The 17,477-nt window shown below is 45.1% G+C and overlaps 1 protein-coding gene across 1 annotated transcript; it reads left to right on the top strand.

Moving 5' to 3' along the window:
* Window positions 1-2,149: 2,149 nt before the first annotated feature.
* Window positions 2,150-11,969, top strand: LOC134161128 (choline transporter-like protein 5). Its single transcript, XM_062613674.1, has 9 exons — window positions 2,150-2,173; window positions 2,506-2,611; window positions 3,762-3,885; window positions 4,735-4,818; window positions 7,032-7,144; window positions 7,572-7,703; window positions 7,816-7,847; window positions 9,717-9,787; window positions 11,347-11,969. Exons 1-9 carry the CDS (start codon window positions 2,150-2,152, stop codon window positions 11,462-11,464), a joined length of 804 nt encoding a protein of 267 aa, XP_062469658.1. The 3' UTR covers window positions 11,465-11,969.
* The last annotated feature ends 5,508 nt before the right edge of the window (window positions 11,970-17,477 follow it).

Genomic DNA, 17,477 nt, shown 5'->3' with positions numbered 1-17,477 from the left:
CGGGGAGGCGAGGGAGCCCGCCCGTCCGTCCGTCCCTTGGGTGGACGCAGTGGGGCGTCTTCTGCCCGCTGGCCGCCCGGCGCGGGAAGCCTCACAGCGGCCGGTGCGGCCCGGTTGCGGTCTGCCGGGGACGAAGCGGGCCAGGAGCCCCCAGTGCGCTTGATTCTGCCTTCATATCCCTTGAATCTCAGGCGCCTCGGAGGCTCATGGCCCGGCATCCTGCGCCCTGCCACTGTGCTCTCTCTGCCTTTGCCTTGGTTTCAGCTGCAGCAGAGTTAATTCTCTGCCTAGGATCTGGTGCAGCTCTGAGTTTCACCTTTACTCTGGGAATAGAGCTGGTAACGCACCGATGTTTCAGTTGTTGCTTGGTCGCACTTAAACCGGTCAAGGTGATGTGGACTATTGTACAAGGGGGGTTAGGTAAATTGTACAGGGGGGTTGTACAGGGGGGTATTGCTTAAGTTGCATGGCTTACTCAACAGATACATCGCTCAGCAAAAAACTATTGTGCCTTACCAAGAGAGTTAGGGTTAAGGAATGATTTATTAGGGGCTGCAGCTGCTTGCTAAACAATGTACATTGCTTGCTTAACGTTTCTTGTGCTTGCCAAAGGAGGATGGGAGGATGCAAGGCTATTGATAAGAGGAAGGAACCGTAACTTGGTTCCTGGTCTCTGGACCCCTAAACCGGCTGAGGCTATCTTTGCGGTTGGATGGTGGCCAAACAACCAGGGAGCACGAGCGACGACTAAAGGTAAAAAGTTCAGGTCCGAGGAAGACTCATTTACCTTATCTGAAGACCCTTGCCCACGACCACGAGGAGGCACTGCGCATGTGCAAAGGACCTTTGAGCTCATTATACTACGAAGCAGGGATAGGACATGACTATGTATAGGTGTATTGTGTAACCTAATGCATATGTAGTACTTTAGAGGATAAATATCAAGGAGAGCAACGCTGGGGTGCACATGCTTTTGGAGGAGCAATCCGCCATGCGCCTCAGCTGAATAAAGGCATACCTACTTTACAACTTTAACGAGTTGTGGAGTCTGTCTCCGTATCAGAGGACTTTTGGGTCCCTCGCGTTCTGCCTGTGAGGAGGGGCACAAGGAGCCGGGAGGGAGCAGAGACAGGACACCGGACCTGAGCTGGCCAAAGGCGTATTCCATCCATACCACAGCACATCATGCTCGGTACTAGGGGGAGTAAAGAAACTGGGGTGAGTTACTCGGAGGGTTCTCAATTCACCTGTATCTTCATTGACAGGGAAAGGGGCGAAGATGGAAATACCCGTTTAGAAACTAGACAAGGAATTCCCTGTTCCTCGCTTCCATTCTAAGATTGCAGTTATTTTGGAAATGAGAGTGTTCACAGTAGCTTAGGATGCTGAAAGATCTGGAGACTGAAATTCTCTCTCCAGGAAAGCAGTGAGGTCTGCAGCAGGGCAGGGCTCATTGCCCTCCTTTTGTTCTGCAAATACACCTTGGTGAGTTGTGCCCTGAGGGATCCCACTCAGCTCATCACAGCTTTTCTGTTGAGACTGTCAGGGAGGATTTCAGTCATTGCTGCTGCTGCTCTCCTGGTTTCCCCCGTTTGGACACCTGCCTTGCTCCAATAAATGCATTAGGTTTCTTCATAAATGCTTCCTATTCTAGGTGCAGAGACAGCATTATGAGGGAGCTGATCCAGATCTTGATCTGTCTTGCAAGGTGCTTGTAGCAGGAGTTGCATCGAGTTACCAGACTTGGTGACTTTAGGCCTTCTCTGTTTATGCTGAATGATTTCAAGGCTCAACCTGTTGAGAACAGGCAGAATCTTTATTTGCTCTGCTGCTGATTTGCCCTGGCCGTTGAGCTGAAGGCCTTAGTTGTGGGAGCAGTTGGTCTAAGGCCTGCTCATGGAATTTTCTGCCATGTAAAAATTATGCTGTCTAAAGATAAAATGGAGTTTCTCTCATTAAAGCTTTACAAATGCCCTTTAAATCCTATTGCTTTTAATGTATGAGACAGCTGTGGATGGCCCAGTGAGCAAGTATCCTTTAGTACTTAAGTACCCCGCAGCAGTCGAGCAGAGTGTCTCAAACCAGTTCTTAAGGCTCCTGTTATGTAGAGCTCCTCAGTAATTTAGCTAGGCAAAGAAGTCTGTCTTTCATGGAACTGATTTTGGACTCAAATGTACTGTGTGATTTCTCCCATCTCTAAACCGCCCTGCACTAAAGCTGTGTTAGTTGTGTTAAATTCTTACTCTTCTTTAAGAGAAAAGTAAGGGGGAGGCAAGGAGCGATTGCCCAGTCATTGCTGCTTTACCTGCCGATCCAAAGTGAAGAGGTCTTTTCTTTTTTGTCACTAGAAAAGTAAAGAATAGTCTTTTCCCAAATCCCATTGAGAGGCTGGATTCTCACATCATGAATGTGTCTTGCAGCTTCAGCAATCAAATTTGGGGAGGAGGCTACAGAGTCCAGTTTGGGGCATTTCCTCAGAGTGGGTGGGAAACAAAACGCACGTAGTTAATTCTGCTATGTATTCAGCATTCCCAGTTTTCCCCTTTTCAGTCTGTTGCTCAAGCTCTACGTGATGAAGATTGTCCTTTGATGATCATTCCAAGCAGGCCTTGTGAGTGGTTCTATTTCTTACACACATCTTAGCAGACTGTAAGCGTTCACATGAAATCACAGCTCCAGTCTGAAAAGTGTTCTGTGGCAAGACCACGAGGAGCTGGCTCTTACCTGGCAGTGGCCTCCATTCAGTTTTAAACAGTTTGAAAGTATGAAGCTTTATCATCATTTTTTCTAGAGAGCCATCCATGGACACTTGGAGTGTGATTGGGTCAAGCTGAGCTCTTTCTTGCTCTTGAATCATTACTGATAAGAAGTGGTTTACGGTGCAAACTCTTCCTTCCAAAACATGTGAGCACCCAACCGAACCCAAGCCAACCTGTTGGCAGGAAGGAAATGCCACGACTGTAGGAAAGCTCCTCTGGGCAGCTGTTGAAGTTCAGGTGGTGCTTGAGCCCAGTTAACCGGGCAGCTTGCTTTTCAGTGCTGCACATAGTGCTGCCTATGGAGGGCAGCAGAGGAATTAAGGGGACAAAAAGCTGGTTTTGTCACTGTGGTCAGCAGGTGCTTTTGAGTAGACAGGCAGAGGTCTCAGAGCTCAAGAGTGTCTGTCACTGACCTAGAAGCTCATGCAAATAAGGAAGTGCTGTTATTTTTTTCCATGCTTTAAAATAGAGATTGTGTAAAGCAGGCACAGGCTGTCAAAAAGAGAAAATAATGGATGAAGCGATAAAGAATTAAAAATCTGTATGAAAAATGATGTACTGACCCAAAAGACAGAAAATCATTTGCAAAGAAGTTCTTACCTTCTTTTTGCCTACAGCCAGAGGTGAAGATCACAGAGGGAAGAAAAGAGACATGTTAGTTAAGTGTTTCCTGAGAATAAGTGGGGGAGTAGATATTGCAGACTGAATATTGAGCCCAGGCATCAGTGCTTATTGGATCCTGATAAGGAAAGTGCAGAACCAGTAGATAAAGGTGACGTACAGCTTGTAGGAGGACTGACCTACTCTTCCCTTTGGAATGAAACCAAGGATTTGGTGCAGCAAAGAGCAGGGCAACATAAATGAGTATGTGAACGTCTGTCCTTGTCTCTCTCTTTTATAAACTCCTCCTCTCTCTGTCTTACCCATAGTTTCTGTCTTTTTTTCCATTGCTTCCTTTTTCCATTGCTTTCCATTTCTGCTTTCTTTTGGTATTTTGAATAGTTCTTAAGAGATGCTTCCTGGACTTCTCCATGAAGAGTGGTGTGCTAGCTGTGGCAAATCAGACTACCTTCAAAGATGGAAGAGGGAAAACAAGAAACGTAACCGACCTCAGGGGAGCTGCAAAGTAGGTTTTACCCTTCTTAAGTGCTTGTGTGTTGGATTCTGAGACTGTGAAATAATTTAGGAATTGAAAAACAAAGATCAGAATCTGTTGTATCAAATGGCTGAGGGTACCCGGACGAGACTTCCTGGTCGATGGTTTCTGTGCCTGAGCACTTGCAAAGTTCCAGTAGGGAAAACCAGCACTGTGTTATGCAGAAATGAGCAAGGAGCCAAAAGCTTTAGTGTTCCTCAGAATGACTGTCAGTTTTGAAAACATTCCACTTGGTTTTCCTAGCCAAAATTAATAGCAAGGGAAGTTAAAGGAGGTTCAAATTGAAGTCTTCATGCAGCAGGACTCGGGCCAGCCAGTGATGGCCTCAGCTCTTCCTTCCTACAGCAGCCTTCCTAGTACTGTGGATTGTCCTAGTACTTTTGCATCTCACCTCATCAGCATGCTCCTGTTTTAGCACACGTCTGAAGTTCAAAAGGCAACGTCCTGGGCTCTGATGCCAGACAGCACCTCCCTTGCAGATGGACAGCAAGCATCTCCAATGCTGGGTAGCAACCAGCTACTCTCCATCCTCAGCCTGTCTGGAGCACAGGGGTACCTTTTCTTACCTCTGGATCTGAGGCTGCCGCATTCTAGCACCTTCCCAGCAGTGCTAGCACCCGCACCTTAGGAAGTTTCCTTCTTCTGGCATCTACAACTACATTGTTTGTTCTTTGACAAGATGATTCTTCATTTCTTCTTAGGAAACGTTAATATGGGCAAGCACTTTGCAGGATAGGAAAACAACTCCAAGAAGTCCTCCTTTTGCTTCACTGAGCTGTTTTCTGCTTCTCTGCTATTAGCAGTCTTGTCTTTTCTCAGCAGCATCAGTAATATCCTGGATGCAAGATCAATTGGAGTAAAAAGTTTTGAAGACTATGCTATTTCTTGGTACTGGATTTTAATGTAAGATTCTAATGGGTAATTTTATGTTTTTTCCAAACTCACTGTGGAATGTGTAGGGAATTGAAGAATTGACCACGTACGTGTTTGTTACCAAACCTACTTTTAAGCTTTGCCATAATGTTGTTATGGTTCTGTATGTGAGGTAAGGATAGCACAGCATACATGCATACAGTATGGTCTGGAGTAGCTTTTGAATATCCTACCAGGCAGAAAGCCAAGAGGTGCTGCTGTCTTCTGTTGCAGGACCCATCTGCATGGTAATTCCAAACCTAAAAATTCTTGATTACGAGACTTTCAAACCAATTGCAGTTGCTAAATGTCGTGAGTATCTATATAAAACACATCCCAATTTCCAAACGGATACTAGCAATATGTAGTTAAATTCATTGTAATACACAAATCCAGTGCAGCAGGCAAAGCAACTTAAAGAACAAAAACTACTGAACAGAGTTAGCTTTATCTTGCAATTCTTACTCAATAACGAGCAATTAGTAAAAATGCAGCACCAAAACAAAAGAAGTAGCTATTTTGCTGAAGCAGATCTGTGAGTATATATGCCTAAATGGCCGTTCTCTCTCGATCTGTTATTGAAATCAGACTTATGGTGAAGATTCTCTCAAAGGAGATGCTGCTCAACAGATGGGCTGGCGAGAGAATTGACCATTTTCTGAACAGACTTTCTCCATACTGAAGCCAGTTTCCCCATTTCAAATAGGATACTTTTATAAGGGATTGTTGTTACTTTTAAAGTAGTTGGGTAGAATTTTCCTCACACTTTTCACCAAATGACAGCATGCATCCAGTGATTTCTGGGCAAACATATGAAAGTGCCAGAGTTTGGGTGATGAGAGTGAAGGCCTGATGGTGAAAGGAGGTGGGATTAAAAATCTAATATGGAATTGCTCTGTTCTTTTTATCCTACTCCCAAAGAACTGCTGCTTTCAAGGCTCAGTTTAAGGGAAGCACTCTATTAATGACAGTTGTTACCATGTATTCATTCAGTTTTGGTGTTACTAGAGCAAATCTGAAGCTAACCGTAGATAAAGGTATCTTACTGCCTTGAAGAAGAGAGTCAGGAACTCCAAAATGACAGTGCTTTTTTTGAGGAATACATTCTGAATTTCAAACAAGCCATTCAGAAAGGGAACACGCATCATGCTGGGAAGCCTCTAAGGGGCTAGGACTTAAGACCAGTTTGCAAAGGCTTAACTAAATAAACTGATGTTCTTTTTCTTGTCCCTCTGCCCGTCTGGCTTAGTTTGCCCAAGACATCCGGTTTTGATTGTTTGTGGTCAGGCTGACCCGTTTGTTATCTTTAGTCACTGGCTAAATAAACTGGGAACGTTCAGAAGAGAAGTTCCTGACCACAGGGAAGAAAAGGGTTTCATTTCTTTTTGTTCTAACACAAAATTCTGATGTAACACCTCAGAGTTGTAGAGAAATGAAATGTTCTGTGAAGCGTCTGAGCTGGATCTTTGTTGGATGGAACCATTGTTCCCACTGCTTTATTTGCATTGCTTTAGAAGAAACCCGCTGAGTAAAGGCCTTTTGCAGTCATTCTTTCCTTTCTGACTTGCTTTCTGGGAGTGAAATGAAAGCAAATGTTTCCTTAGCACAGACTTGATAAAGACACTGGAGATGTCCATCCTAGGGGTCCCACTGATGGCTCTGAACAGGTTCTTTTTATGCATCACTATGCCCTGATCATTTTCTTCTCCGATGGGTAGAAAGGATCACTGGTTTTCCTCCTAAAATGAATTCTTTTTTTTCTAGGAAAGCTCCTCAAATGTTACTTTCGTAATACTGTTTCTGTGCAAGCAGGGATTTTAAATGGAGGACATAAACCAGTAACCTCCCCACACACAGGTATTTCTCCCATTTAAGTTTGTGTGCTGTAGAGTAGGCCATGGCCTGGAAAAGGCAGTGAGTTGGTCAGCCAGTGTAAATGACCAAACCAGACGTGTGCTGGTCCCATTCAGACGCCCTGAGAACTCGGTGTACGCAGACAATTCTGGCTGTGTCCAGATCATCATATATAATCTGTTTCTAACAGCAGAGAGCCATGAGGAAATATTTCATAAGGAAGATTTTGAAATACATTTTTGCAAACCGTTCTCCTACACGAGACGAAGGGACCCTCATTTGGAGTAAGAGGCGTGCAAGAAAGACGCTCATACTTGTTCTCCCTGGGTTTCTGTTTCTTGTCTTTCTAGTGGGCTGTTCGTTGCAATGATTGTGAGTCTGCTCTTCCTTGTGTTATTGAGGTTCACAGCTGGGATTCTCTTCTGGATTTTCATCTTTGGCGTGACTGGAATTATAGGTTATGGTAGGTGTAATCCTCCAGGCTCTGAGGCTGTTTTTCCTTATTGCTTGATTTTGGGCAAGGAAAGTAAGTGATTACATCAGTTAAATGCTGTAGTTGGGAGAACTAGTGCCTAGGTTTAGACTCCATTAAATGAGAAGGGCCTAAATGGCAGCAAAATTTAGTAAGAATCCAGCTGTGCTGATACTTAGCCCCAGATGTAGTAACCCCTATTTACCCCCAGTGTACTTAGTCCGCTTTCACTTGTACTGATCTTTCTTATCTGTAGATGTGATGTTATAGCTGGCTAGTCTCGCAGTAACGCGTGTTTAGTTTTGCTTCCCTGACATGCTGAGGACAAAACGCTTCACTTGTCAAAGATTTAAATAACCCCAACCTTGTCTTTGCACTCTTCAAAAACGCTCGTTTGATATTGATTGATTTTTAACAGGCATCTGGCATTGTCGCTGGGAGTACGACCATCTTAAAGGAGTACCTGGATCTGAGCTCACTGTTTCTGGTACTGGATTCCAGACAGACTTGAGAGTGCACCTGCAGCTGAGGCAAACATGGTTAGCATTTAGTAAGTGCCCTTTAAACTTGGTATCCGTTAAGGGATGTTCAGAAGATTCAGTCGCTGTCTTGCTACAGTTTCTGCCTTGTTAAATCTCCTCCTCTACATATGTTGCTCATAGAAGTAATCAGAATTCACTTTCTTTGTATAGTAGTACAAAAATCTACCTTTTCTGCAAAGCGACTAGCGTATGTGTAAGGGGCCAGAATGCAGTCGCACTAGTGATGAGAGTGAAAAAGGCTTGTGTTACTAGCATTCTACTTCCCGTGTGTTCAGTCTTCACAATGGGGAAGCAGAAGGCAAGAACTAAGTCCCGATGAAGATAAGGAGGGGCATTTTTGTCTCTCAGTCTGTTTATGCCCCCTCCTGGAGGGCCCCAGAAATGAGACGAATAACTGTGTGCATCTTTTGTAGACCTGTTTACATTCAGGTGACTGCATTTTCTTGGAGGCTGTCCTGAGGCTGTGTAATGAGCCATCACAAATGTCATCACTTCTGGTTTTCAGAAGTGCTTCACTGCTTTCTCTTACAAGGGCAGTGTATTTAAAACAATCCTACTGGAACAAGACAAGGAGGGGCACAAGAGAGAACAAATACCTGTCAAATACTATTTGTGCTGCTGTTACTACTCTATTAGCAGGCCCGCAGGCACTAACTGATGATGAATGGCACATAGCCTAAAGCACTGCTTCTCCCTATTGGTAGCTAAATGAATAGAGCAGTAGTTTACTCCTTTAGTCTGCTTTCTCTGCTTTGTGTCTTCAAGTAACTGTGTTGGATCATTGAGCTCAGGAGCATCTTTGCATATTGTTGAGGCAGAGCTTTTTAGCATGCTGGCCCTAGAGAATATTAGGATTTTCTTACATCTTTCCGTGTAACTCCCCTGCCTGATTCTTAGCAGCCACTGTACAGTTTATCCAGAGGTCAGTGTCACTTTCAGATGAGTGAATTGAGGTACTACTAATGGGGACAAGGTACGTTAACTTAAGAGATCTGAACTGGGCTGAGACCAACTGCAAAGCAACCTGCCTATGTATTCCTTCATGGAGAACCATATCAAAAATAGGTGCTGAAATGTGTGTAACAAAACCTTTGTTCTGAAGAAAGTCTGTGGCTCTGAGCACCCCAGGGGTCACTTGCCACGTGCAGTTCTGATGGCTAGGGGTACTGCTCTCAGTACTGGGGATCGCAACTGAACATCATCTCTGACTATCTGGGTCTGGATTCTGAGGCTGTGTCAAAGCTGTGGGACCTGAAGCCAATTCCCCTGTCCCTGTGCAAACCTCCAGACGCCACGGCTGAGGGATACCTTCCCTTTGTCTTCCTCTCCCTCCACAGAACTCTTGGTTTCAGCTGGAGGAGACAGGGCCTGCTGTGTGTAACCATCCAGCACCGCTGGGCTGGTTTAATTGTTGTCTAACCCTCTGAGGCACCCAGAATTAAGGGATGTGTCTCAGGGTGAGAGGAGGTGTGCTTCAGGCATTTAAGACTCTGCCTTCTCGAGGTGGAGTCCAGAGAATTCTTTTGCTTCCTATTGCAGCAGTAGGATTTGAAGTGACACAAATAGAAATCAGAGAGAAGCCAACTCTTTAAACAAGATCTGGGTTATGAATCAAACACTGCTCACAACTAAGAGAGGAAATGTTTCGGGACATGGTGCTCTCAGCTCTCTAACCTTAGAGCAAGCTTGTGTGATTCCAGCATCACAGCTGGAAGGTGAAAATCATTTGACCAAAACTGGACCAAAAAAAAACCAAAGCCCCTTTGTTTTCAGAAGTGCTTCACAAAGCCTCTTTGTTTTTTTTGACTAAGTACACGTAAATGTTAGAGGAGTATGTATCAGAAAACTGCACTCTTCAGGAAAAGTTGACTCCTCATCTCCTTTTTATTTGTTGTATCTAAATACTACAGATGAGCAGCATTAGAGTATAAACATGCAAACTGCTTGTTATGAAAAGCAGAATTTGATAGGGGTGAACTGGCAGGGTCGTGCCCATTCTGACTCTCTAACCTTAGAGCAAGTTTGTCATAATCATACTGATGCTGATCTTCCTAAGGAATCGGATCCTGATCGCCATTGCATTGTGCTTATAAGAGCTTTCTCGTTTGCAGTAAGACATTTCTTATCTCCCAGCTCCCTGCCTTAAGAGTACAGACGCTGTTAGCGGCCCCATGTATCCTGGGTGCAAGGAGGTGTGTGCCAAGTGTGGGGCACTGTTAATAGGAGCCTAAGAGCTACAGCTGCCAGCTTTGCTCTGTCATTGGATTGTCTCCAGAGAGACATATACTAGTGGTAGAGGAGTGGTGTTGTTTTGGCTGGGGCTTTTAATTTAGGAAAGACCTTTTTTTCTGGAAATGCATAAGTCTGCAGAGGGAAAAGGGGAATTCCACGACCAGACATTGTGATGTGGTGTGGTCCAAGGCTCTTCTTTTCAGCTCTGCTTACAAAGGAAAGCAGAGCAGGATGTGAGAGTTGGGAGGCCTCTTCATTTTGTGTTTTCTGAAATCCGGATAGGCTTTATTCACAGTGGTTCCTGGTTTATCCAGTGCCAACTCTTAGTTGTGGTTTGAGTTTGGTTTGGGTTTGCTTTCATGGGAATATAAGAAAGGAGAAATGGACTTAACACGCCCTTGGTGGATTTAACTGCAAATAAGCTAAGGCCTTGAGGGCCTCGGAAGTAGAGCTCTGTTAGAGCACATGGAGTTAGCTCTGAGTTTCTCTGTGTGCACTTGCTTGTAGTTTTCTGCCCTCTCTGTTGATGTTATGGTTCTCAGGAGTCAGGGTTTAGGATTTTTGTAATGGGATTGGGAAATGCTGAGGTTCTGCCTTCAGCCAGGTACCTGTTTCCTGTCTTATGCTCCTGTGCAGTTAAAGCATTGCAATTAATTAATTATCTGTGTACCTCTCTGGAGGAACAGTCTTCTGGTCTACAAGACCGGATAAGTCTCTGCTTTCACCTTAGCCAAACCAGCCTTAAAAGGGCTATTTGGTCACTTGGCACTTGCTGCACCGGTGCACTCTTCCTCACTGGGCATTTGCGTGTGATGTACCAACTGGATAGTGAATTCAGTGTCATTAGAAAGAACTGGACTAAAACCCATGCCAAGGTAGAGGATCATACAAGGTCTTTTATACTACATAAGGTTGGCTTCAAGGGGTGAAAAAGGAACCTCAGCAAAGAGTGACTATGCCCTTTCTTGGCTGTATGCTCTGTGAACCTGATGTTAATGGTCGCTTAGTTAGCTTGGGTGGGCTCCACGTGTGTTTTGTACAGAATAATGTAGGGAAGGAGTGAGAGAACACAGAGCGCCCGGAGTCCTCTGAATTGCCTGACAGCAGCCATTGTCTGTCCCTGGAAAGGCAAGGCTTTGGTAAAGTGTCAGAAAGGGGACAGTCACGTTTTGCAAACAAATTGTTCTTTGTCATGCAAAGAGGGCCATGGCATACAGCTCTGGGATGAAGTCTGCCTGAGTTCTGTAAGTAATGAAAGTATTCAGTCTTGTCTGTGGCCCTTCATACACATCTCTGCATAGCAAGAGCGTTTTTCTGTGAGCGGCACAAGTGTTCTAGAGCTTGTGGTTACCCCCTGCAGACTCCTGAGTTGCTCAAAGCCCACAGCTCTGGGATTCCTCCTTGAAAAACCTCATTCAGTTTTCTGGCTACATCAGGAGAACCTGTGTATAAAGTAATGGCTAATCCAACACCATGCAAGTATGCAAAGCTGACTTGTGACCCAGAGGGAGGTGTTACAAATACTTCCCTGCTGTGAGAGCTATCCTAATTGTATTTCTTAATCGCTGTTAAATGCAATGTGAGAAAATGTGCGTACCTTAAGTAATGATTCCTCATGTTAAATCTGAAAATAGTGCTTCGTGTTCAGCTAAGACTCCTTTGTTCAAAGCAATTTAGAGCTATGAAGCATTTTCTTTGTGCAGTGTCCTGTGAGCAGGTGAGTATCAACCAGCCTCATTTTCTGGGTGAGAAAAGAAGACGCAGAAATAGAGGTTTATTTGGAAAAGTGTTCCTGAATTCATGAGGATTTCTGGTTTTGTGGTTCTCAAAAGGCAGTGGAAGAATTTGAAAGCTGTGCCTCAGACTTGCCCAAAGAGCAGCCAGGTTTCAAAGCAGAGGCTTGGCTGCTTTTGCACAGTGATGACCTTTATGAAGCTCCAGAAATACTTGTCTTTTGACTTGAGTGTGGGGTTGAATTGAAGTGTTTCTTGAAAACTAGAATTATTTATCAAATGTTATATCAAGGTTATTTTCAGGTGTTTAAATGTCAATGCACTGCTGTGGTTAGGTACATCCCAGACAATTCCCCAGCATCCTGATACCCGAACACTAAAAAAAAGGGATTAGGAACTGACTGGTTTTATTTAACGCCCAAACTGAGCAAACGCATGAATTGAACAACAGAAGTAAGGAAGAGTAATTTCATGTAAAGACTGCTCCTGTTTTAATACCGTGAGATGGGTAAGGGAAGCTGTGCAGCTTGCACAGAATGTGGCAGCTCAGCTCAGAATGGCTCAGCTCAGTTGATTTCAGCTCGGTTGTGGTGATTTGCACAAGCCTCTGGTTTTGACTTACCCTCTGGTTTTCAATTGTTCTTATTTCCTCACTATTACTTTTTATGTGAGCAGCTTTTCTTTAATGAAACGGAAGCGTTTGTGTATCTTAAAAGTATATTTCTGACATTCAAATTCCATATCTCTGGGTTTCAGTCGTGTGGTAAGCAGCCCTGTTTGCCAACCGTATAGTTTAAAGTTAAACACCTGCATAGGACATGAGTCCTTATATATGCAAACAGGTTACATAGTACTGGAGTGCAGTGTTGAATGATCTAATGAGACATCAAGCAGAATGATGTGATTTGTATGAAGCTGCTAAATTTCAGAGCCTGTGGACACACAGGATTCAGTGCTTATCATTGTGGTGTTGATTTTTCTTCCCGGACAGGCTTTTAGCACAACCAAGGTGACTGAACTGTGTGCAGGTGCTCAGCGTACTTTTGCTTTTTATGGAGGAGAAAGCGCGTACCTGAGTACCTCTTCATCTTCCAGGTAGCCGATGCCTTTGTCTTTCTCTGGCTGGTGAACTTTGCAGTTGCACTGGGTCCACGGACCCTTGCTGGTGCCTTTGCCTCTTGTTCCTGGGCCTCTGGCAAACCAGCTGATGTTCCACTATGGCCACTCTTCATTGGAACAAGCAATGCGGTGAGACTGTGGGGCTGGACGTGAGCCCTGTCACATATCCAGCAAGTGCAGGTTTTACATGTAGGGAAGCCATTCTGCAGATGCTGCAGCCCCCCCGACCCGACTGCCGCCCCCGCAGCACGCGCACACACACGTGCGCACCTATGGTCTGAGGTGTCATGAGCCCAGAGGGCTGAAAAGCATTTCTCTTAGACTGTATGATTTATAATGGTAAGAGAGATATATAAGCATTTCTATTATTATTATGGATCATTTTAATTATGTATATTTTTATGTAATTATATCTATCTATATATTCTATAATTATATAACTTTCCTTACGTGTTCATGTGAAACTTTGAGCCTTGAGACTTTTGTTTGCATTTCATGATTTTTATGAGGGCACATTTCATTAAGGAGCCAACCCAAACCAGACTGGGATTCTGAGATTCTGTGATTTTGTTCCATACCTTTAGCACTGGATGTAATTCTTAAATAATGGGCAAAATGAACCACAGATTCCTTCAAGTGCCAGTTATGTTAGTAGGGGTAAGACTGGAAAAGTAAATTGTGTTTTCTTCACCAGTGTCAGGAAACATGACCAAATTCAGGTTCCTCTTCATGCTGCAACAACAACCACCGCATCTTCAGGACCTGCGCATGCATCTTGTTCCAGTGCTAACTAGTGCAGTTAGTTAGTAACTACTGCTTGTGTCATAGCTACAGAAGATCCATCATGCCTCAAACCTTAAATGGTGGCAGGTGTGGGCATATATGTAAGAGCACCAAGTTTTTACAGTGATGCCTCTATCTTCTCTCTGGCTTTTTAATTTTACTGAGAACTAACTTAGTACCTTTCTGGCCTAGTTTTAGTTGTCAGTAAAGTCACTCTTTCCAGTTGTCTTCCTATTTTCTCAGTAGCCTTTGATCTGTAAGGATCCGTCCCAGCAGCTGTGGCTATCAGCTTCAATGTTTCTGGTGACTTTGCTGCTACAGACTCTAACCAGGAAAATACTGAAAACCTCTTGATAGCCTTCATGACATGATGTGATGTGGCTTGTTCTTCAGATGGCACCATGTCTTGAATGCAGACATCTGCTGCCAGTGACTACACCCACTTGCATTGGATGGGAGTCACCAATAGCTCCACAGGTGCAGCCCCAAACCAACATCTGCATAAAGGTAATGGAGAATAAATCTAACAAAAGAGCAATTTACCTCCTGGCATGCATGTTTCTAACAGGTGACTTCTGTAAAAATAGTTTGATCCAGCTTGGGTTTCTCTAATTGCATTGTGAGAGCTTTAAGGGTTAATAGGATTCAAACCACCTTGAATAGAAATAAGCATTAAAGGTAAACCATGTAAGCTGAGGAAGGCATGTTGAAGAGCACAGGAGGCAGTTGTGTGAAAGACAGGACACGTGCACTTGTGTTCAGTAGGGAGGTATTCTGTGATTCTATCATTTATGGCCTTAGTAGTACTGAGCATTTCATTAAATACGTCCTCATTACTCTGCTTCCCTCAGTTGATTGTAAGTGCTTGGCACAGATGGGCTGGTGGGCTTAACTAGACAAAATCTACCCTCCAGAATGCTCCTTACCCAAGGAGCAGGCTCATGATTCTCAGCTCTGGTGGAATCTGGCTTGTGAGATACAGTGACTGTGCTCGGGCACCCTCATGGGGATAAGAATTGTTTTCCTTGCAGACAGTGGACTTGCTTCTTTGTGTGAGTGCAGTGGCTAAGCAAACTGGCACTAGTCTATAGAAACATCTGGAGGTATTGATGCTGGATCTGCTGAGGGAACTGTACCATAGCTTAAAGTGAACTGTCACCAAGATCCAGGCCTAACTAAAACCTGAAGCCCACAGCACAGACTGGAAAGATCTCTTCTATCTGCAGGGCTGAATAAGCACAGCACTTTGTAAGATCAAGTCCTCTTCTTATTAGTGCTGTTCATAGTTTGCAGATACCATGTGAAACACATTTTTTCTCTTTTTAAAAGGGCAAAGTAATTTGTCAGGCGTGTGGCACGTGAAATCTTCACCATAAACACTGTGTGACTTGTGCAAGCAAGCTGCCTGAAATACAGATGCTGAGGCTTCTTGCATCAATCACAGCAGGGTTAATCAAATCAAAGCACAACATTCTTTTTCTCTGGAAAACTGAAGTCATAGCCCTGTGTCCCTGTTATAAAAGCAGAGATGCCCTCCCTCATGGGGTATTCAGGGCCCATACTCCCACAGAACCTCCATCACAAATGTCCAGCTCAACAGAAGCGTACCTTTGAGTTCCTCCTGTGGAAGTCAGGACTGTGTGTGCCACTGTGAAAGCTGAGAAGGCTCTTAGAAAATGGGTAGTCTTGGCTCCAAGAGAGTTTTGTTTTGTTCAGATTATTTTCAATTGCAGTAGAAAACTTGAGTGTCTGTATCAGGAAGACAATTTTGGTTGTTTTCCATTATTTTGTGAAAAGAAAATATTCTTTTACATTATTTTTCTTATCTCCATTTTCGTCTCCATCTCTATGTGCATACCGCTCCTGTGCTTGGATTTGGCTGTGACTGTGTAACGGATGGGAGCCTCGCTGAGAGTTGATTCCCTCTCCTGACTGAGAGACAACCCAGTGTGGGTTTTTCACAGTGTATTTGGCAGAGTCCATGTGTGTATGTTCATGGTGACTGTTTGTCAGAAAGAGGCAGGAAACCATGAGGGTGCAGCTCTCCTATGAGCTTCCTGCTTGGGCACGCTGGGCCACCTGGCCAATGCTGTCAGTGCGACCAACACTGAGATGATGAGGAACTGCACGGGCCCACGAGTAAACAGTGGCAGAGCTGGCATAAAGCCCCTTGTGTTTCTAAGGGTACAAAAGCAGGAGCCTCTTGTAGCTGACTCCGAGGCCTCACCTATGTGTGGATGGACCTCGTAGGAACTTTCCTGATTACCTGAGTCTCCCGGCAATGGCTGCAATGGGGCTTCCCAGCTGAAGTGTGGGCCTGGAGGATGGTTTGATGATGACTGGTGATGTCTTTCTTCTAAGTCTCTGGTCTCTCTATGCAGTATTGATCTGATGCAGTGCTAATTGTCATCTGTACTTTACTTATATACATGTACACAATTTGTTTTATTGTACTTACTTACTGTATAGAAATATCTACCCAGTTCGCTTTACTGTGCTTGTTTGCTTTAGTGTGCTTGTTTAATCCACTGTGCATGTTGTACAGCGAGTGTGTGATCGTTTTGTTGAGTACCCTGCCTGTCAGCAGAACACTTGTGTACCCAGCAACCTCCCTGCCTCTCTTACAGACACCAGGTCCTGCTGCTTTCCCCAAGGTGGAACTGGACGTCTACGGAAAAGGACCTACCATGTACAGGATGGAACCAAAAGCAGCCTTGGAGGAGACAAAACAGCGAAGGGAGGGCCAGCAGCCTGCCGCCCAGGCAAGGTAAGGCAGCCTGCCCACCTCTCCTCCTCTGCTTCGCAACTACCAGCCTTTGAGCATCCCCACCTTCTGTTGGGGCTTCTGAGAACACACGACCACCTTAGTGGAGTGACCAGCGACAGGACAGCAGGCCTGCTCCCCTGCCTTGGCCCAAAAGGGCAGGAGGCACAGGGCGTCCAGTGCAGGCTGGACCTGGAGCTGTGATAGTCCCTGAGCCAGGAGCTGCCCTGCTCTTGGGAACCTTCTCTGAAGCTGTCTTTGTACCCAGCCTGGATGTGCTGGGCTTCCTCCATCTGCTATGGCCCTCAGTAGGGAGTGGGGGCACTTGCTGGATCTGCTGCTGCACACCTGAAGGGAAGTGGACTTGGAGCTGTGACTCCTTCTGCTTCACAGGGGAATGGTTCAGAGAAGTCATCCTTGTGGGCATAACTGAAAGGGCCTTATTAATAACCAGTGGTAATTAATCAGAGACTGAATTAAAATCACATGGGAATCCAATGGTGATTAAGCAAGAATTGAATTTTATTTCAACAGTGGTTTGACAGTGATTTGATTGTGTAAAGGATAATTCAGACAATGATTTAGACAATGAGTTTGCCTTCCAGGACCTAATGGGATGCCTACAAGAAAGCTGAAGAGCAATTCTTTTGAAGGGTATATAGGGATAGGAGAAGAGGGAATGGCTTTAATCTGACAGGGGAGATGAGATGAGACGAGATCTTGGGAAGAAGTTCTTCCCTGTGAGCGTGGTGGGACACTGGCGCAGCATGCCCAGGGAAGCTGTGGCTGCCCCATCCCTGGCAGTGTTCAAGGCCAGGTTGGACACAGGGGCTTGGAGCAAGCTGCTCTAGTGGAAGGTGTCCCTGCCCATGGCAGGGGGTTGGAACTGGAGGAGCTTTGAGGTCCCTCCCAATCCAAGCCATTCCATGCTTCTGTGACATCCTCAAGTCCCCAGCGCTGCTGGGTGGCAGGAGCTGCCCCTCAGGAGCTGTGCACTAATGTCTCCTTTCTCCTGCAGGCCACACGCTTGCTCCCTGCTGCTCTGCTGACCTTGGGCTGGCATTGCGGAGACTCGGGCTGCACCGTGCATCTTGGTGGTTCCACCGCTGCAGGGTGGCAGAGCTGTCATCTGGGAATACAAAACTGCCCAG

Source organism: Pezoporus occidentalis, unplaced genomic scaffold, assembly GCF_034315485.1.
Source record: "Pezoporus occidentalis ecotype Australia unplaced genomic scaffold, CSIRO_AGI_Poc_V1 ctg1012, whole genome shotgun sequence".
NCBI lineage: Eukaryota > Metazoa > Chordata > Aves > Psittaciformes > Psittacidae > Pezoporus > Pezoporus occidentalis.
The sequence above is the reverse complement of the archived record's forward strand: the minus strand, read 5'-3'. Positions and strand labels throughout refer to the sequence as shown.